Genomic DNA, 21,302 nt, shown 5'->3' on the forward strand with positions numbered 1-21,302 from the left:
CTGCACTGCACACACCAGGTATGATGGCACGTAACTATAATCCCAGTTCTTGGAACGTGGAAGCAGGAGGACCAGAAATTCAAGGTCTTCTTTCACTACATAGCAAATCTGAGGCCAGATTGGGCTACATGAAACTCTATTTCAAAAATACACCATAAAATAAAATACAAAAGGGCTGGGGCTGTACCTCACTAGTAAAGTCCTTGCCCACCGCACAAAGTCTAGGGGTGGGTTCCGAGCCCTCCAAAACAGAACTAAGACAGCTCAGCAGTTTAAAGTACTTGCCACAAAGCCCAACTACCTGACTACCTGAGTTCAGTCCCCACAACTGATATGGTGAGAGGAGACCCATCAACTCCCAAAACTTAGCTTCCGACTTGCACACGTGCACACACATAAATAGACAGATGTCGGGGTGGGGAGTTTGCTGTAGGTGTAGCACACACTTTTAGTCCCAGCACTAGGAAGCAGAGTTCTCAGCCAACCAGAGCTGCACAGTGAGACCCTGTCTCAGAGAGGGGAGGGGAATGGGGGAGATGAGTATCTAATTCCCAGATTCCCAGGCTGCCTGCTCCTCCTCAGTGCGTCCTCTCCAGGTCTCCAAACTGCAGTCACGGGTGGCCGTGAGGCACCCTGTGGGCTCTGGGTCCTCAGCAGGGGCAGCCAGTGCCCAGGAACTGCTGAGCCACTTCTCTCCCGAACATTTTCACGTCTCCCGCCGGGCCCTTGCTCGCTCTAGTTTTCAGTGTGACTTCCAATTCCAGAACGTTCACTTTGTTCTCTTTCAGTCACAACTCTGCATTCCTGTGCTATCTTTAATAAGCCGTCCCCACCCGTCCCTCCGTAGTTTCCTTTAGCTCTGTGAGCACAGCATAAGGACTACTTTGTGCAGTCTGGTGTCCAAGCTTCTCACACAGTTTGCATGTTGCCCAGATTTGTGTATTTCCTGCTTTGGGGTTATGGTTGTCTATTTCTTTGTTCATCACACTTTTTCTTCTGAAAACTATTTTCAGTATGTGTGCGAGCAACGCTGATCTACCCAAACCCTCTCTCTGGGACTTGGTTTTGTTGCTAATATGTTGGTGCCTAGGATGGACGATTTTTGTGATGTCTTTTCCATCCCTTAAAGCCTCGATGTACCTACTTCTGGAAACAGCCCTGCGTACACAGCCACTCTGGGAGGGTGATGGTTTAAATAAAATCCTTGTTGACTGTTTGATATCTCTGTTTAACTCTCTGCCTCTGCCTTACACCAAGCTTTTAGCCTTCACTAATCCCTAGCCTCTTGTTCTATTTCCCAAGATGCCTCTGGAGAGTAAACTGCAGAGGACATTTTTATCAAAGATCTGATTGATGTGTATTCTGACCTAGGAGGGCTCTTGTATGCTGTCTCTCCTGGGGTTCCTTTAGCAAACCAGTTGGCCTACTAACTTTTTTTTAATCACCTACCATCCAAATCTCCAGGATTTGAACTTCTCCACACTAAGAAAAAAACATTTCCTTTGATAGGGATCTTTAGAACTCCCAAATCCCACAGATTGTCTGGGTATACACCCCCAGGTCCCTGCTTTGGGTGAATGGACCACTTTTCTCAGCAACACCCTGCTTTCTGTTGTTGTTTGTGAGCAGTCAGAACTCGGGGCTCGTCCCCTGACCTTTGCGAAGAATGGCTGCCCCATCCCTGAAGGCTCGGTGGGAGGACACTCAGCCTTTCCACGTAGCTCCCAGAATGTAGCTTGGAGCTGGCCACAGGAGGGGGAAGAGGCAAAATGGCATCGTGCCCTTCCAGGTAAAATGTCCTATATTTTCAGAGCTGAGGAGAGAGGAAGCCCTACTCTCTCAGCCACACACCCATTTTGTAGCTTCTCCAATTGCACTGAAGTAGGGGTGGGGCTAGGAATGGCTCTGATGGCACAGAGCCTTCCTCTTCTAATATTTCGATTTTTGTGACTATTTTCTTATTTTTTATATGACTTACAGCAGTGCTCTTTCATTTTCTTTTTTGTTTGTTTTTCATTTTTAGTTTTGAAAGTTTTACTATGTAGCCCTGGAACTCACTGGCTGGCCTCGAACTTGGTGCAATCTGCCTCTGCCTTTGCCTCTGCCTCTGCCTCTGGAATGCTGGGCCTGCAGATGTGCACTGCCTGGCTGAATTTTAGAGTCATCCTTATAGAAGCACATGCTAAGCCACAGAGTGAAAGGGTCAGAAGCCAGGCCTATGCCCGGTGGCTGTGCCCCTGCTCCAGCCACACCTGCAGTCCAAGGGGGGGGGTCTTCACTCTCATTTGTTTGCTGTTCCCCAGCAGTTCAGGGGTGACTCTCATTGTCCCTTGGGTGTCACAGTGCCCTAGCCCACACAGGTCATTCCAAGGGCCATTACACCAGTCCTAATCATTGTAGCGACGGAGGATTTAACAGAGGGCTTTCTACCTATCAGGCTTTCCTGAAAGTGACAGAACCCCAATTCAAAGTAGCTTAGGCTTCAGAAAGACCTTGAGATTACAGGATGGGGTTGGGGGGGACAGCAAGACTTGCATCCTGGGGACAACACCTTTCTGGGTCCTGTGACCTCTCTGAGCACTGCTTCCTCACCCTGCCTTTTATCTCCCTTGCAGATGACTCCGGGGCCCAGCTATTACCATGGCCCTCCAAGTAGAATTCTGATATTTCTCTCAGTTAACTGTCTGCTTTGGACCAGGCCCTCTATCCTGCTGCATGGATCTGGCTAAAGCGTCTCCCATAAGAGCATCCATCCCTTCTGAGGCCTCTACCCACCTGCCCTATCTTCTTATCCCATTCTGGTGATCCTCCTTCCCCGGAGTCCTCTTTCCTCTTCAGAAAGAATATAAAGGCAGAACCACCTTAAATTGTTCCTAATCCTGGGTTCATGGGAATATTGCCTAAGGGATTTTGTCAAATATCCATGAGTGGGCCCCCATCACATCAATTAATCTGAACCTATTGGTGTAAGTATTTTGTGCCTGTCTCCTCATGCCAGGGTGATTAGGATATGGCATGAAGACTATTATAAAATATGGAGTTGATGCAGGAGGGTCAGGAGCCTTGGTTACAAAGCAAGTTCAAAGCCAGCATGGGCTACACAAGACCCCACTCAAAACATGCCTAAATAAAAAAATTAAAAGAAAATAGGACTGCAAAATATTCCAGATGCAGACAACAACATCCTCAGGCGCTTCCAGAAGCAGCACTTGCTGGTCCCAGGCCCAGGCCCAGGCAATCCTCAAAATCTGGCCTTACTTTATTCTAACGTAAAGTCAGTTGCTAAACCCCACTCACAACAGGAAAAGCTGCGCTTTGTTAGTTTGTAAGGTGCTCAGCAAGAGTGCCGGTTCCGGTGTTCATACAGTCCAGAAAATGAGGTCATTAGCCACACTTCCAGTTTCCAATGTGTGTTTATTCATTATATAGCAAGCAAAAGAGTAAGCAGCAAATGGCAGACAGACAAAAGCAGCAGAGAGACATCCATCCAATCCGGTATTCAAGATCTGTCAGAGACAACGGGCGAAGCCTGACTGAGAACAAAGGCAACAAAGGCAGCGGCAGCTTTCAAACAACCGCAGCAGAAACTGACTGCCGAGGTGGTCAGCTAAAGATCTGAACTGAGCTTCCCCTCAGGGACCAGCTTTCCCGGGGCTGACCACTGGGCTTCCCTTCTCCCAGCAGGTGTCTTTATATCATGGGATACATAAAAGTAACATGTTGGAAATAGTTCACCTTCTAGCTAAGACACAACATTTTACTTCTGCACCTCCTCCCAGACCCCGACTCAGAGTTAAGGACACACACTGCTCCAGGAAAAGCTGTTTTGGAAAACGTTTTGTTTTATTATTATTTTTTGGCTTTAAATAAAATTATGTTGGGTGCTGGCACCCTAACCTAGGCCCTCTGAAAGATCAGCAAGTGCTTTTAACTTCTGGGCCATCCGTCCAGCCTCTGCGAATCTGAAGATACCCTTTCTCCTCCGGTTTTCCCAGGGCATACATGTCCTCCACAAGCACAGGACAGGGACCCACTTCTCCCGACCAGGCTCTGCCTCCTGGTGTCTACCGAGTTCTAATAATGTAAACTCTGGAGTGCAGGGCTGCAGGCTTACACCACCATCCCGGCACCTTTTTGAGATAAGATCTGGCTGTGTAACTCAGGCTACCTTGGAACTCTCTATCCTCCCGTTTCCCAGGAAAAGAAGCAGAGTAGAGTTGCTCTGCTTTGGGCAACCTGTGTGACGTACCTGCTGTCCATTATGCTGCTGCGCCGAGGAGGACGTCATAATTTAGCATGTGGAATCGCAGAGGGAGCTAGTTAATACAACTTCAAATACAAACGCGCCGCCTGTACACTTGGCGCCGGGCCCTGCAGAGATGGAGACAGTCCATTTCCCTGCACTTTCCGGTTCATCTCTGTGATTCCAATAGATGCTAAGCCCCGGGGTGCAGAGTTTCCAGGGTTACAAACTTCGTCCCTTTCTTGAGTCCTGGCTGGGACCAAGGGTGACAAAGGTGCCGCCGGGAGTGCGGGGGCGGGTCATGTGCGGCGACGCCCCTCGCGGCGTCGTTCCAGTGCGGGTGCACCCACTAAGAGCCACACCACTCGGCGCAGGAGTGGGGCCTTGGATTCCACTGGGCGCCGAGTGAGAAAAGAGCAGCCCCGCTCTGCCTCACATGGAGGCACGCGGCAGGCAGAACACAGCTTGAAGGTTCCCAGCAGCGAACCCGAATCCTCGCAGATCAGGTGGGCGGGTGCGCTGGCTGGTGGGCGGTGTAGAAGCCCGGGGTTGTTCTCGGCCTTCCCGTTCACCCTGGTCTGGTCGATCTTAGTACCTCCGAGTCGTGGAGCCATAAAGTGATCGCGAACTACTCCGAGTTTTTCGCAGCCTCGGTGGGCAATGTGGACTGGCTTCGGTTCTGTGTGAATCCAGAGCGCAAGGAGATCATAGTCGACGACAAGGTAAAGCTTGCAGCTTGGTGGCAGAGACTGAAATTTCCCAACACCCAACCAAGTACTACCTGTGGAGAGGCCACCTGATGAACTGCCGCTGGAGGGCTCCAAAGTAACCTTTTCTATGTTGTGGTCCTAATTATCCACTCGTAGAAGGCCCATTTGGAAGCAGAGAGGTAGGGGGATAAAGGGCTATGAACACCTCCAAGTGCACCGGGACGAGGACAAGCCCGAGGCAGGTTTGGGCTCCGCCCCCATCTTGCTGAGCCTTTTCCTGCGCTCTCCACTCCTCAGGGCTTCACAGCCATCCACTTCGCAGCCCAGAAATGCCAGCTTTCCTGTCTCAAGGTCTTGATAGAGGAGTACAAATATCCTGTGGATCTGCCCACCAACAAAGGCCAGACACCCCTGCACCTGGTCATCCATAAAAGCAACAGGTCGGACATGCTCCCCTGCATTGACTACCTGCTCAAGAAAGGGGCGGCCATCAACTCGTGAGTCTGGCCTGCTGTACAAAAGACACATGGGACACTGTGTTCCCAGGCAGGTGGAGCCTTGCAGGAACGGAGGAGGGGTTGTGAGGACAAGGATTCCTGCCTGGAGAAAGCAGGGGAGAGGGGGAGAGGGAGGGGGAGGGGGCAGGGCACTTAACTGTCCTGGTTCTTAAGAGGCTGGGTATGCAGAGAGGGCAGACCCAATTCACAGCATCTTAGCTTAGGCAAACTGGTCTGCAGCCAAGTCACTACACCTCTGAGCTCTGTGGTTGGTTCCCACACTCAGGTATGTACACAGTGGAGCCTCACAGATACCACTGTGGGCTTCGGAAACCTTGATGATCCCCAGGGGTTTCTAGTTTGGGAGCTGGCTGCCTTCGACACGTGAATATGTCTGTCCCACACAGCTTTTGTGATAAAGGAGTTGGAGTTACAGGTGTTTGTGTGCTGGGAGCCAGGCTCAGGTCCTCTACAAGACCACCACATTCTCTTAACCACTGAGCCATCTCTCCAGTCCTACCTTTGTGGCAAGGAAAATGCATACCAGAGAGAGACTGCTTTGTCCTCCCCGAGTCCTTACCAAGCATTCGCTATGTTCTAACAAGCACCAAACCCAAGCCGAGAACATAGCCACAAACACAGGGCGCCAACCCCAGTCCTCACAGAACTGACTTTCTAGTGACTGGATAGTTTGCTAATTGCATATACGGGAATGAATGCCCACAATTCGAGAGCTCTGAAGAGAACAATGGGGTGGCAGGTGGAAGCACTGGAGTAGGATCTATCTAAGAAGCAAAGCCCTCTCAGAAGGTGGCTTTTCCTTCTTTCTTCATCATTTTAAAAGTGTCTCGTGTAATCCAGGCTACCCTCCAGCTGGCGACGATAGCCAGGGAAGATCTTGACCATCTGATTCTCATGCCTCTGCTTCCCAAGCGCTAGGGTCATCACACCTGGTGTGATCAGTGCTGGGGATTGAACCCAAGGCTTCAAGGGTGCTAGGCAAGCAGTCTATCAGAGGATGTGCATCTACAGTCCCAGGAGGTGACATTTCATTGCAACCTAGAGGGACTGGGGAGATGACTGAGTGGGTAAAGCACTCATTGTGCAAGTGAGAGGAACTGAGTTCAAATCCCCAGCATCCGTGTAAATGCCAGTTGGGCATGGTGGCCTCCTGTATTCTAGCCCATGGGAACCAGAGACAGGAAATCCCCCAAGCAAGATGGCTAACTTAGATTAGCTGATTCAGTGTGCTCTGAGTTCAGGTGAGAGACCCTGCCTCTACATAAAAGGTGGAGGATGATGGAGGAAGATACCCATCATCCACCTGTGGCCTCCACATAGTTGTGCATATCTCCATATGCACCCCCCACACACGTGAATATGCATATACACAGACACACACCACACACATTAAAAGTAACTTGTGGACCAAGTGAGCTAACCTGGCCCAAAGCCCAGGAGGAGCCAGACTTGGTAGTACATATCTATCTGTATACTCAGCACTCAGGAGATGGAGGCAAGGGGATTATCTTTGGCTACATTACAAATTGAAGATCAGAGCTGGAGAGATGGCTAAGTGGTTAAGAGCATTGACTGCTCTTCCAGAGGCCCTGAGTTCAAATCCCAGCAACCACATGGAGGCTCACAACCTTCTGTGATGAGATCTGAGGCCCTCTTCTGGTATCTGAAGTACAGCGTATTTACATATAGTAAATAAATAAAACTTAGTCTGGCGGAGGTGGCGCACACCTATAATCCCAGCACTCTTGGGGGGCAGAGGCAGGCGGATTTCTGAGTTCGAGGCCAGCCTGGTCTACAGAGTGAGTTCCAGGACAGCCAGGGCTACACAGAGAAACCCTGTCTCGAGAAAACCAAATCCAAAAAACCAAAACCAAACCAAACCAAATCAAATTGCAGATCAGCCTGTACTACAAGAGACCTTGTCCCAAAAGTCGCTGACATTGGTGGCTCTGAAGCAACCCAGGGTACTCGGTAGTTCCTGGCTGTCATAGTCAAACACATCCTATACTTTGTACTGCTCAGAGTCCGTCCCTCCTCTTAGAGAAATGTGAAGCCCCAGGAAGAGCAGGGCATGTGCACAGCCCCCATGGTGGTGGCAGAGTGGGCCCTGGGAGTTGGCTTGCCTGCCTGTCTAATGCCTTTCCCTTTCCCTTCTGCCCTTTACCCCTGGTAAACCTCACAGGCAGACATACAACGGCTCCACACCCCTGCACCTGGCTTCCTGCAATGGCCTGCTGGGATGTATTAAGATGCTGGTGCAGAGCGGAGCCAATGTCCATGCCCGAGATGCCATGGGCTCCAAGCCCATCGACTACTGCAGACTCTGGAACCACCGTACCTGTGCCCGGTGAGCCTGTAACAACCATGCCAGCTCCCACTTCCTCTTGCAAGGTCCTTCCCCCAGGCTGAGCCTCTAAGAGTGTGGAGGGTTGTGGAAGCCAGGTGGCAGATGGGTAAAGTCTGGGAAAGAGGCCCCAACAGGATATTGTCGGCATGGGCTTTGCCTGACCTCACCCCTTTAGATGGGACACTATCCGCCTTCTTTGCCGTTGCCTTCCTGTTCTTCAGTCAGGATCCAAATCCATCAGATTTTCTCTTCTCCCTCCAAGGGCCCCTGGGCAGTGGGATGGGGTGCTTTGCTATTCTCTGCTCTGGTAGTTCCTCCCATCCCACTGGCCCTCAGCGGCTCGCCTCAAGGGAAGCCCAGCTCCTATAACCTGACACCCTCCCTCGGTGCCAGGTTCTTAAAGGATGCCATGTGGAAGCACGATAAGAAGGCCTTTGCCCGGGAGATAGAGAAACTGAAGACCCTGAAGGAGAAGCTGGCCATTTTGGAGTATCGCTACCTGACTGAGTATCAAGTAAGGGGGAGTCCCCCCCAGGGCTAGGTTCTGCTGCCAAACTAGGGCCTTGTTGCCATGGTGAGAGGGGCATCTGGGACACTCCCTTCATAGAAGGAACCCCTGCTCCCCGCCAAATCCTCCCTTATGAACCATCCCTTTAGGCCAAAGGTCTTGTCCTGTGCCAGAAAGCAAATGCACCTGAATCGTGGGGAACTCAGCGTCCTTGTTAGGTGTTGACCCTCTAGGATGAGGATCTCTAATGAAACTGGACACTTCCTAACACTGGGGTGCCTACTCATGAAAAGAAAACTCCTAACAGATACTCTACCTTCACTGTACACTAGGCTCCTGCTAGGTCCCAAAGGCCAGCAAAGTGTGGTCCTCCACTCAACAATATTAGGTGCTAGGGAGAGGTGGGTTATGCACCTGTGGGGAGGGTCCAGGAGGGTGCCCGGAAGGATGCCAAGGAGGTATCTTTGAAGACTGACAGGTATCTATCCATATGGAGTAAGGAATGACAGACCCACAGACAGAATCACTGTGAGGAATACACAGGGCACTCGGGAGCAGGAAACAGCCAATCTGGGGGTCAGGGGTGGAGACTGACAGACTAGGTTTGACAAGGGCAAGGGCTTAGCAGATATAATCATAAAGCATAAAACACTTCAAACAAAACAGGAAAATTAAGGCTTGGATTCTTTATTTTTGCTTTGCCTCTTTGAGACAGGGTTTCTCTGTGTAGCCCTGGATGTCCTGGAACTAGCTCTGTAGACCAGGCTGGCCTCGAACTCAGAGCTCCACCTGTGTCTGCCTCACAAGCGCTGGGAGCAAACACCAAGAACTTGGATCCTTAAGTGAATCCCACCATGACTCCAGGGCCCCGCCATGGTTGTACTCTTCCAGTTGTCCCAGCTGTGCCTCTCCAGTCTGTGTCACCAACCCTTTCAGCGATCAGGTTTTCTGTTGACCCTAACCCTACTCAGCAGCCCCCACAGACCTCAGGACCTCTTGTCGGCCTCAATGGGAGCACACGACCACTACTCTTCCATTGGCTAGAACAAAAAGCAAGCCAGATGCTGCCTGACTTGGGACTGGGCAAGGCCGAAGGAATTAGGACTCCTGGCTTAATCTAATCAGAACCTGCCTCTGGAGCTGGGTCAATCTCTAAAGCACCTGATTACTTAGCAACTGTGTGGGAGTGAGACAGAGATAATCAGGCAGGGACATTTCCACACATGCAGAAGCTCAGTGCGCGCGGTGGTAGACAGAACGCTGGCGAAGTCCCGCCCACCCAGTCGGGCAGCCAGGCACTCTGTCCTCCTCAAAGTCACTTCCCAGAAGCCTGTGCAACTTCATTACCTCCATCCAATGCCAGGCCTCTCAACCTGTCATCCTTTCTGGGGTCAAATCAGAGAGCAGGACTTTCCGCTGAGGCTGAGGCTACCTCTAGGGAAAACGGTACCTTCTTTCTCCAAATCTGTCTCTATGTCTGTCCTCAAGCTGGAGGTCTCCTATGAAAGTCTAGTCTCCTCCATAGCCTGGGAGCTCAGTCAGAACAAGAGATGCCTCCTTCATGAAAACAAGGCTCACATAAGGCAGCAGGGAAGCTACACCTGAGGCTACCCAGGGTGCTGGCTACAGGGTCTCCTGCTCATAAATGCCACTGCCCTGTGCCCTTCATTATTGCAGAAAGAACAACAAATTCTGAGAGAGGCTCATTTCAGAAAGTGGCAACAGAGCAAGGTGCTGGCCCGGACCCAGGGCTCTGCCGACTCCAAGCAAAAGGCTGGTGTCCAACCTTGGTCATTGGCCTCCAAGGCTTTAAGATGCCCACTTCCTGGAAGCTTCCAATTTCCATCTGTGGAAGCCCAGCTGAAAAACCTGCCCTCCCCCGTGGTACCACCCAAGCCCATCTACAAGCAGACCACCATCAGTCGGCCCAAGTTATGGAATTACAGTGCTAACCCCGCCAGATCCCCGACCACGAATATCGGCTACCCACAGGGTGTGCGCCTGGGGGTGCACCCAGAACCCTACAAGGAGCATGACTTCTCCAGATTCCTGGAGGTGACTCGAAATAAACTTGGGGGGGCATGCCTGCGCACAGTGGACCATCAGTTGGTGACACCTGTACCCCGGCTGCCTTTTGAGATGATGGTCCGGGCGCTGTACCCAGGGACTCAACCCTACAGGATGAAAGTGCCCCAGGGCTTGTATCCACGGGACATACTCAATGTGCCTGAGAAACGGCATTTGGGAGATCCTTGTACCAGTACAATGGCCATGAGCCTACGTAAGACATTTGACAAACCCTTCCTTGCTTCCCTGGAAGCTTGCCGGACTCGAGTGGCCCCATCCTCCAAGTGAGTTCTCACATAAAGTTGTTCTGGAAGCCTCTGGTGAAGGCAGAAGTGTTAAGATTTGTATTGTGGTTAGAACTGTGGTAGGGTTCTCATTCCCAAAGGCAGAAGCCACCCCTAACTATCCCTCTTCCCAAAAGCACAGAACCCACCCCTCCCTTTTCTCTACAGAGAAATTGCCTGGCTCCCTGGGATGTGTACATCTGGATAGAGCACAAGGTTCAGAGTAGAGGGCTGGTCATGCCCTGGGACACAGTAATGTAAAAGTAACCCCCTGGTCCTTGGGTACCTTAACTCCCAGCCCCCAACACACCCAGGGACAAGCCTTCCAGGTCAGGATACTCCTAGGAATTCTGCCATGTGTCCTTCCTGTCTGTTGCAGACCCTGACTGGCAATGGGATCAGTTAATATGATATCCCTCACAGGCCTCTCCGCCCATGCTCCTTGCTTATGGCCCCACTGGGGTATGTGAAGCTGCAGTTCCAGGAGGCTGGGTAGCAGCACTTCTGCCAAGAAAGGAAGACCTGTGGTTTTGATGTGAAACCTGTCCAGGAAGTTATCCTGGGCTCCGTGGGCCCTGCTCACACACTACAGCTCACTCTTTAATCAAAACATTTATTGAGTGCTTTCCACGGGCCAGGTAGTTGATAATACAAAAACCCAAGGGCTTTCCCTGCCCTCGAGGAGCTTCCAGTCTAGTGGGGAGACAGACCATACCACAGGCCAGTGAGCCTAGAGGATCTGTGTAGCGGTTGGGGTTTCGGGAGGAGAGGGGACATTCGAGGCTCCTTGGAGGAAATAGGATCTAAGAGGAAAAGTGGCAAATTGCCGAAGTAAGTGGAAGGAAGAGCATCTAAGCAGCTAGAGCCATGGTGTCCGTACGCAGGAGGCTGGGCCCAGAGTATATGTCAGTGGTGGAGCTAGTAGGGACCCAGGAGCCTCACACACCGTGCTAAGGAGTCTGGACTTTATCCTGAGGGCAGTGGAGAGCTGGGGAGAGCTGGGGGCAGAAAAGACTTGGCCAACTGTGCACTTTAGGAAGAACCCAGCTGGTCAAAGGATAGAGAAACAGGAAACTGTCACAACAAAACGAGGTGAGAGATGACAGAGGGGGCTCAAATACAGAGACAGCAAGGACAGATCAGACGGACAGAGGGCAGAGAGAAAACAAGATCCTGCCGGCTCCTGGGCTCGAGACCAGGGCCGAGGTACTGCGAAGAGCAGGTGAACAGAGAAGCCGAGCTCCAACTGTCTGTGCCCAGAAGGCAGCAGAGCTGTGCTTGAGTTAGGAAGGAGCCGGGTCTGAAGGCTGGCCCTGGCTCCCTTCACAGCATCCCTAAAGCCACCAGCACAGCTGGCCTTCCTGAGGAAATCCACGAGACAGCCAAGGAGCCCCTGTGTGCACAGGGCGAGAAAGAAGCCTACAGAACAGAGACTGAAAGGACAGAGGTCAAGGGACAACAGTCACAGCAGTGCTGAGAAATGTGAACCCAGAAGCAGGCCATCGGCTGTGCCAGCTGTGCCAGCCACCCCAAGACCCAGCAGGTGATCTGTGAGGTCGACCAGGGTTAGCCTGGGAATGCCCCTATCTGAGCAGCGGGCAGGATGAACCAAGAAGTAGACAGCCAAGCAAGTGGGGCCAACCCGAGCCCGCTGGTGGGCAGCAGCCCATGTCCGATACCTTCATCCCCTCAAGTGGCAGGAAATAGGTCTGGCAAGCTCACCTGTAGCTGCAAAACAAATTCAGAGAATAGTAGGCCAAGACTTGACAGAAATGCAAGAGCCAACGAGATGAAGGACGCATAAGATGGTCACGGCCTGGCATCTTCCCCGAGCCTTGTCCTTTGGGCCCCTGCCAGACTCCCTGTGAGGTACTAGATTCGATATTGGAGGTTCGGCGGCGGGGGAGGGGACCATTGCATATACTGCTGAGCCCTGCGAGGCACTGTGTGGAGCTGGAGTGCAAGGTCAACAGATGCTGCTCTGTGCCTAGGGTGAGGCCCACCGCCCTAGGAGACAGAGCTCATCCCTCCAGGAGCCAGAAGCGCAGGTGAGTGAGGCCTGTGCCCTGAGTGAAAACCCTTCCCACTCCCATTCCTCAACAAACAGGCCACAGCCTAGGCTGCCTAGAAGCCAATGTTTATTTTTTCATTGAGCCTGAGATAGAATTTACCAAGAACTCTCTCCTTTTTCTCAAAGGAAGACATAAATAGGATATCGTAGACGGTCTGCATCTCTAACCCAGCCATAAACTTTCTACCCCTCCCCCACTCTGGACTATCACGATCTGGGGAAAGAGACATGGAAAGAAGGAGAAACCTCCGAAAAACTGCCTTTGCCTACTCATTCTCATCTCTGTTCCCTTCCCACTCAGGGCCATGAGAATCCCTTCAGAAGGGCAAGAGTCAGAAGAATCCCTAGAGCAAGCTAGCCCAGTCTAGGCAGAAGGTTAGCAGGCAGAGAAGAAGATGAACTCCTGGGGTGTTAAGGCAAACAGTGCCACCTAGAATCTTTATTCAAAAGGGAATCAGCATTGGACAAGACCCACATTTCAACAGCAAAATGCACTTTTCCTGGAAGTGCTGACCCTCAGCTCCTCCCTATGGCCGCCTGCCTGAGAACTTGCTGTCACTTCCCCAGCTTCATACCGGCTCCCCTGCCTGCCCCACCTGACCAGACCTAACTCTGGAGAGGGGAAGGCTGGGGACATAGCCTCCTGGCATAGCAGGCTCTGCTACCCTTTCTGGTGCCCCTGGCAGCGGTCAGGCCTCCCGAGGAGGGTGGGGATGGGGCTTCAGAACGGAGGGGAGGGATACCTGGGCTGGCAGAAGACACCCTCCAGGCTCCCAGGCATGACTAGCCCAGGAGCCTGCTCTCGCCCCCCACACGCCCTCCCCAGGGGTCAGTATATCTTCTGCCGACTGGGTAGGATGGCCTCTTTGATGAAGGAGAAGACAACCAGGATGCCTAAGCGCTTGCCTCGCTTGCCTTTGGTGAAGTAATTGGAGACCACGTCATCTGCAGAAACACAGGCAGGGGAATGAGCAGGCGTGTGCACGCATGTGGACTGGCATGCAGTTCTCATCACCCAAAGCCCCAGGGCGCACTCTCAGGGCTGGTGCCAGTACCCCCCCCCCCCCACCTGACCTAAGAAGCCCTTCCTCACCGCCTGGCTGCATGGTGGAGGGCAGGACATTCTCCCCAGCCGAAAGTGACACGAAGAAAGCAAACGGGATTATCCACAGGCAGAATGTGAAGTAGGCCAGGACCTGGTGACAGGAGAGACTGAGAAGGGAGAGCCCCAGGGTACCCCAAAGGCCCACCCTATCCCTGCAGGGGCTAGCACTCAGGAGGCAGGGCTCTCTGACACAGACTGCTGGGGAAGTTAAAGCACAGCTGTGTGAATGCAGTCCCTCCCCAAAGGGACACCTACTCGAGCTTCAAGTGGGAGGCATCCTGGGGAGGGGCTGATGGAGCTGGAGCTAGGGGGTCCCGCCTTGTGAGGTCTGGCTCACACAGGACAGCCTGGTGAGCCCTTTTAGACTTGAAGATGACTCCACTGAGGCACCCAAAGGACACACTGGGGGAGAGCAGTGTCCTCCCACCTCATCAAAGGGATCCCTTCTCCAGACACCAGACACCCTGCCTTCCAAAATCATGTTTATTTGCTTAAAAAAAAAAAAGCCGGGCAGTAGTGTATGCCTTTAATCCCAGCACTTGGGAGGCAGAGGCAGGCGGATTTCTGAGTTCAAGGCCAGCCTGGTCTACAGAGTGAGTTCCAGGACAGCCAGGGCTACACAGGGAAACCCTGTCTCAAAAAAAAAAAAAAAAAAACAACAAAAAAAAGACACTGGAGAGATGGCTCAACAGTTAAGAGCACTGATTACTCTTCCAGAGGTCCTGAGTTCAAGTCTCAGCAACTACATGGTGGCTCACAACCATCTGTAATAGGATCCGATGCCCTCTTCTCGTGTATCTGAAGAGAATGTACTCATATGCATAAAATAAAACCACAGTTCCTGAATGGAGTCGGTTTTGGATCACAGCTACAGTCACAAAGCAGATCATGTAAGTCCCTTTCTTCCCCCATCCCTGCCACAGATATGTGCTGGACACTGGGTACATCTTACCTCAGAGAAAGGATAATATTCTTCCGCAAAAAACTGAAATGCCAGGTAATGGTTCACCACCACTAGCCCTGTGGGGATGGAGAGTCTGGTCACAGTGTGCCCACCAAATCCAGAAGGCCCCAAAACCGGAGCCCTGGGTCTCAGTCTTGACTCTACACCAACCCCCAGCATGGCTCTGGGCCAAGGGTGCTGCTTAGACCCCAGTGCCCATCTGTTAAGAATGGGTGTTTAGCTCCAACTTTCTCACTGCAGAGGGCAGCAGGAACAGAAGCAGAAGGTAGCCTGGAACATTCTGGCATGTTATAAAACAAGGTTTTCTTTGTGTTACATATAATCCATGATCATGCTATTGCTCTCCCAAGAGCAAGGTTCCAGAGGAGGTCATGGGCAGGCAGAGCACACACCACAGCGGAATCTGCTTCACACTGCACAGCAGGGAGGAGGCCTCCTCAGATGGAGACCAGGTTCTCGGGGTTCCTTGGAAAGCTAGCATGGGGAAAGACACACCGACCTACACTGGTGTGCTCTGGTCTGATACACCCTTCCCTAGTGTGCACCGGTGCAAGGAAGGGGTCAGCTTCTCAGAGGCACAGAGCCCCACTTGCCTCCATGGCAGAATGAAGGGCAGGCACCATAAGGACCACGTCCCCATACCAAAGTCACAACTACAGTCTTCTTTCTGCCCTCTACCATGAAGACAGCGCTCTACCATGCCATGCTCAGGGCTAAGGGACACTAAGGCATAGATGACACCTGGTACCTCAGAAAAACTTTCCCAGGCATCCAAAGGGCAGACCAAGGGAGTGACATAGGCAGCCAGAGGAGCCTTCTGCTGGCCAGAGCTGCTCTCTGGGAGACATACAGGGGGCCTGGTGCTGAACAAACTCCTGCTGAACAGATTCTGAGGTTAAAATCCCACCTGACATTGACACGCCCCACACTCTAACAATCTACCCTTCTATGGATAACATTATTTCCCCCAGAACTCAGAAGCGTCACTCTAAAGCACACCCCACATCACCTGCCATCTCGACCCAGTCTACCGCAAGGACAAACAGCAGTGCCTGTGGCCAACCACTTTCTAAAACCTTTCTCACAAACATCTGTGTACATCTCTGACCACCGTATGAACCAACTGGGTCTAACAGTCGCCCCGGGATGAGAAACGAATTTCCAGGGACAGGAACCAGTGTGCTGCTCTTCTGTCCCAAGCCACCCTTCTAACGACTCTTTGGCAAGGTCCTCCTGGCTGGAGCTTTTCCCCTGATGAGGACAAGGCCCTAGGGTCCTCAGGAAGGAGAAACCGTTTTTTCCCAGGCAGTGTGGCCTCCTGCAGGACCTCAGCTGCTCCCCTCCTCAGTATCAGGTCAGCTTCTGGGACAGAGTGCCCACATCTAGTCACAGCAAGTCCTCCCTGCTTGTCCCCTCTCACCGCATGACAGGATGAAGTTAGGTGATGTCAGCATGATGAAGGGGAAGGTCTGGAGAAGGCCAAAGTAGACGAGGTTGGTGAAAAGACCCACGCCAATCATGCTGGTGGGGAAGCGCTCAAAGACGTAGAGGCCGATCAGCACTGCTGTGGAGAACTGAAATAGGCAGAGGCACTCGCTCAGGGACCTTCAGGCCTCCGGCACTGTCAGCCCCCTAATGCTATGCACAACCTTACAAATGCACTTTGGTTTTCTTGGTTCATAGAAACCACACTCAGCTCTCAAAGGTGGTGTCTCTGAAGGTCACTTTCAAAACATTTTTGACAGTGTTCCAAAGTAAGGAAAAAACATTTTACACAGCACTCCACCAAACACCCACCCAACCACCTGTGTGACGGAGTGCAAACTCAGTTTGTCTGCTCTAATCTTTACCATCATTGTTTTTGGAGCTGGAGCTGAGGATCTAACCGAAGGCCACATGCATGCCACACCCCCACCCTCTACTTCATATTCCCCCTGAATGCTAAGCATGATCTACTGACTCAATTATGTAACTCAGTAATGAATCCAGCAGGCAGTCAGAGAAAGGGTTCAGTTGTCAGTGATGAAAGGTCTAATTGCTCTACCAACCACACCCACAGACTGAGCCAATGAACTGGCTGTGGCCCTGTCTTTACCACAAACTACAGCCCCAGGCTATGTGGAGAGTGAAAGTAGCTGCAGATTAGGTGAGTGAAAGGTAAACTTCTGTCCAATGACATTCCCACAGGCACCTCAGCCTTCCTCACGTCGGCGGAAGGATACCTTCCTACAGCCTCTCTGACAGGGACAGGGACCAAAGTCTTCAGGAAAAGAAATCTCCCATGAGGCAAAAGGGTCAGGTATGTTCCTTAGGATAAATCACTGATTAGAGAGAGGGCAACGACTATTACAAACTGTCCTTATTGTCCCTATAAGTTCTAAGCCTGGACTGGGATTGGGGATCTGGTGCTGGAGACAGTGGACACAGTGGAAGATAGCCATCTGAAAGCAAAGCCATGAATACCTGTCATTGAAATATTTGCACTGTCACCTTAAGGAATGGCAGTAGGTTCTGAAACAATGCCACCTGAGACTGGAGGACCAGGGGTGGGCTGCACCCAGGAGTGCAGATTGCAGAGTGGAGAGGGACACTCTCAGAACCTGGGCGCTCAGCACCAAAACGTCCTGCTTCTAATGTCGGGCAAGCAAGCCCTCGGTGACTCCAGGGAAAAGCGGCCACTTACCCAGATCATGTATTTGATGATTCTGCTGGTGGCCACCGTGTACTCTTCTATCAGTTCTGCAAGGTAGTACAGTCCAGCCGCTGGGTGGTGGGTCACAGGAGGGGACAAACAGGAATAGATCAGCCAGGACACTCCCACCAGTCTGCTCATCCTGTAGTCCCACCAACCCTCCCCAGACTCCAGGAAGTCCGGAACAAGCCTAAGCACCCCTGGGATGTCCTCCTCATCTGCACAAGTAGAACTTTGCCAAGACAACTGTAGAAAGACTGGATTTGACCGCACAGAATAAAGTTAACCTCTATTCCAGAAACCTTAAACTGCACTCGTCAGTCAACACTTGCAGAACACTTAGTTTACAGGCCGGGTACTGTACACTAGCACACAGCCGGGTGAGACAGACTGGGGCCTTCCCCCTGCCCCAGTTGGAAGGGACAGGAAGAGTTGGGAGTCCAGGGCTCCGAGAGCAAGGATGCGTCTCGGGAACCAAGCATTCCCACCGGAAGGTTCGGCGGAGGTCCAGTAGGACCAGCTCGGATCGTCAGCGCCCAGCTGCAAAGCACAGCAGCGGTTGGCGGCTCGGGGAACCGCGGCCCGGGTCAGCGCTCTCACCGACGGCCAGAGTGATGAATGCCACCTGGATAAACAGCGACAGCCAGCTCAGCACGTACATGAACCACATGGCGCCCCCCGGGCCGCCGGGACGGGCCTGCGCGGTCCGGCTCCCGCGACACTGAGCGGCCGCCGTGCTGTCCCCGCCCCACGGACGCCGAGAGGAGAGGGGCGGAGCGCCGCCACCCCTGCCAAGCCCGCGAGCGCCGCTAACCGGCTCGGAGGATCGCAATCGTGCTGCACCCGGTACGCAGCGCCTACACAGAGTCCTGATTGATTGGGATCAATCCTGGCTCAAGCTTGCTCCGCCCTGCCCTGGATCCTAATTTTCTGGGTGAGGAAGATTACCTTATCTCAGGTCACACACTAGAACGCTGCATAGTCCTGAGTCCCAGGCGCCTTTAAATGGTAACCTTCAGCCCTAACTGTCCCTCTAGACTGAGGTCTTTTGCAATACAGGTCTGCACTTCTGCGTTGGGACTAAAGCAACCGCTAAGCGTTGCTTGTACTTGCGACACTGCAGGCAACCATCTGAGAGAGCACCACCTAGTGGCTGACACAGGCAAGCTCCGAGTGCCAACACGTCTCTAAGTTTTTATTTTCAGGAGGGGTCTCATAGCTTAGGCTGGCCTTTGAACTGTCAATTCTCCCATCTCCAGCTCTCAATTGGTAGGATTTCAGATGTGTGGAGTCACCATGCTAGGGCAAAATAACACTTTTGGGTTTTTGTTTTGTTTGTTTTGGTTTTGGATTTGGGTTTGTTTGGTTTTTTGTTTTTTGTTTTTTTGTTTTAATTAAGGGTCTCTATGTAGTCCTGGAACCTTCTATGTAAATCAGGTTAACCTTGAACCCACAGAGATCAGCCTGATTCTGCTTTATCCCAAGATCTGGGATTAAAGGTGTAGAAACACCATGCCAAGGTCTTTTCTTTTTTGAAACAGCCTTAAGTGTCCCAGACTGTCCTTGAAGACACTATGTAGTCTAAGATGACATTGAGATGCTGATCTTCTTGCCTCAACCTACTGAATGTTGGAATCATGGGTATTATATGTTAAAGACTAGGTAAAATATTAAGGCCTGGGTAACTGTTACCTGGACTGCCTGCCATTATAAGGAAACTTTCTCATGTTTCTGCTGTTACTGGGAAACTTTTTAATGCCAAGAGTGATTATGTATTCTGTTATGTTCTGTGCCCGGGGAAACCAATCACGATAGAAGTCATTAGAAATGCTTTGTATGGTTACTCACAATGAGTTTGGATCTGAAGTGACCACCCAACAACACTTTCTGCACCCATGGATAAGCTTTTATGGTATTTTGTTTTATAAGTTGCCCCTGGATGGACCCCAACATAAGAGATATAAGAAACTATTTAAAATAAGACCTCCATTTTGAGTAGGGGTCAAGTAAAGTTTAAGTTCCCAAGACCTCCCTGGGAACTGACCTCCTAATTGGCAGAAAGAGACATGTACATGGGCAACTGATATCCTGGTTGGCAAGTTAAGACATGAATTTTAGTCAAAACAAGTCCCATTCTGGTAAAAAAGTTAAGACACAAATATTAGACAAGGCAAGTCCCCTGCCACCGTTGAATACCCCAACCAATGGGAGCAGGACAAGTGTACAACCAAGACATGTTCCTAAGGAAATCCCCCTATCCCTAAATCCTGATTGGTGAAATAACATGGCACAGATGTTTGTGGTTTGGGGCTTCAAAATCCTGTAGAATCTCAACTTGGAGTCATGATTTGTCTCTTGAGCCTGAATTGTCTCCTTGATCGATCAGTAAACCATCTCTAGTTGACCAAGATCAGTGTCTGAGTGGTTTGTGTGGCAATTCCTAGACCCCAACAAGTATGTGACACCATATCTCACACAGATTCAAATTTCTTGATTCATAAAGTAAATGCTCATTCTTAAACAAAACAAAAAGGAACTGGGCTGGAGAGGTGCTTCCGTGACTAAGATCACATGTTGCTCTTGTAGAGGACCCAAGTTTATTTCCCAACCAGCTGTAAATCCAAGTCCAGGTGGACCTGAGGCTTCTGTCTTTGTTGGAAACCTATACTCAAGTGCACATACCCCTACACAGACAGACATGCAAATACATAATTAAAACTAAATAGGCCACACACAGTAGTGCATGCAGTTAGTCCCAAAACTTGGGAAACAGAGTTAGGTATATCTCTGTGAGTTTGAGGCCATCCTTGTTTACATACAAAGTTCCAAGCTAGCCAGGGCTACATAGTGAAACCCTGTCTCAAAACAAACCATAAAAATAAAATAAAAATCTTTAAGTGCCTAAAAATGCTTCATGGAGGGAGGAAATGTAGATGTGTCCTCTGATCTTTTCTCAGACGTGGAGAGAAAGGATCTTGGCACCTTTCAGTGTGCCGGCTGGAACCGGTACCGCAGCTGGGTGCTGCCGTTTCCCCTGTGTTAGAGCCCAAACTGGCCTGGGCGGCCAGGGCTGAAGATCTGAATTTCCTTTGATGGCAAGAAAGGCAAACAGGAGGGAACAAAAAGTAGTTTCTTTTCTTTGTCCCATCCAGTTCCACTCCATGCCATAGGGCTCTGGAGCCCTGGGGAACCAAGCTGGGCATAGATGGGAGCAAGGAGGCCAAGTCTCTATGTGAGGGGTAAAAGACAAAGGAAGGGGCGCAGTAAGTGCCGAGGAGCCATTCCAAGACCGAAAGCCTGAGAGGTTCAAGGCCGCTGAGCAGATGCTGACTTAGTCAGGTGCAGAATCCACTCAGCATATGTTCCTATTCCAAGGTCGTGCCTACCCCTTTGCCTTTATGCCTCTCACGTTTGTGACTGAACCTGTGTAGGGAGGAAGGTAGAGAGCCCAGCCCATCTAGATCTCTTCCTTGGAAACCACTGCTGAATAATTTCTTGGCCTTTTGGCTAAGATCAAGGTCAGAAGATGCTAAATGCTGGCAATTCCCATAGTCTTACTCTGGGCCAGACATGGCCCAAGGGACTCAGATGAGCTGACCCAGTTAGCATCACATCTAGGGCAAGAGATGGCGCTGTTACTGTCTATAGCTTTATCCTGTAAGGATACTACTCACAATTCTCACAGTTCCGTTTTCTTACACTGTGCATTTAATAACTCAACTTGTAACATTCTCACAGACTCACACATAACGAGTTGTGGTGCCAGTGGTCCACCCTGCTTGGGACTAGATTC

At 51.3% G+C, this 21,302-nt stretch overlaps 2 protein-coding genes across 2 annotated transcripts; one reads left to right on the plus strand and one right to left on the minus strand.

Annotated features, from left to right (window-relative positions):
* Positions 1-1,666: 1,666 nt before the first annotated feature.
* On the plus strand, positions 1,667-10,681 carry Ankrd53 (ankyrin repeat domain 53). The gene is made up of 7 exons (XM_052172873.1): positions 1,667-1,717; positions 4,508-4,749; positions 4,836-4,965; positions 5,251-5,450; positions 7,654-7,818; positions 8,212-8,332; positions 10,004-10,681. Exons 1-7 carry the CDS (start codon positions 1,667-1,669, stop codon positions 10,679-10,681), a joined length of 1,587 nt encoding a protein of 528 aa, XP_052028833.1.
* A 595-nt stretch (positions 10,682-11,276) lies between these two features.
* Tex261 (testis expressed 261) lies at positions 11,277-18,269 on the minus strand. Its single transcript, XM_052174120.1, has 6 exons — positions 18,110-18,269; positions 17,501-17,580; positions 16,238-16,391; positions 14,806-14,873; positions 13,842-13,944; positions 11,277-13,693 (listed from the first exon to the last, which is right to left on the minus strand). Exons 1-6 carry the CDS (start codon positions 18,177-18,179, stop codon positions 13,578-13,580), a joined length of 591 nt encoding a protein of 196 aa, XP_052030080.1. The 5' UTR covers positions 18,180-18,269; the 3' UTR covers positions 11,277-13,577.
* Positions 18,270-21,302: the final 3,033 nt, after the last annotated feature.

This window comes from Apodemus sylvaticus, chromosome 2, assembly GCF_947179515.1.
Source record: "Apodemus sylvaticus chromosome 2, mApoSyl1.1, whole genome shotgun sequence".
In the NCBI taxonomy this organism is placed as follows: domain Eukaryota; kingdom Metazoa; phylum Chordata; class Mammalia; order Rodentia; family Muridae; genus Apodemus; species Apodemus sylvaticus.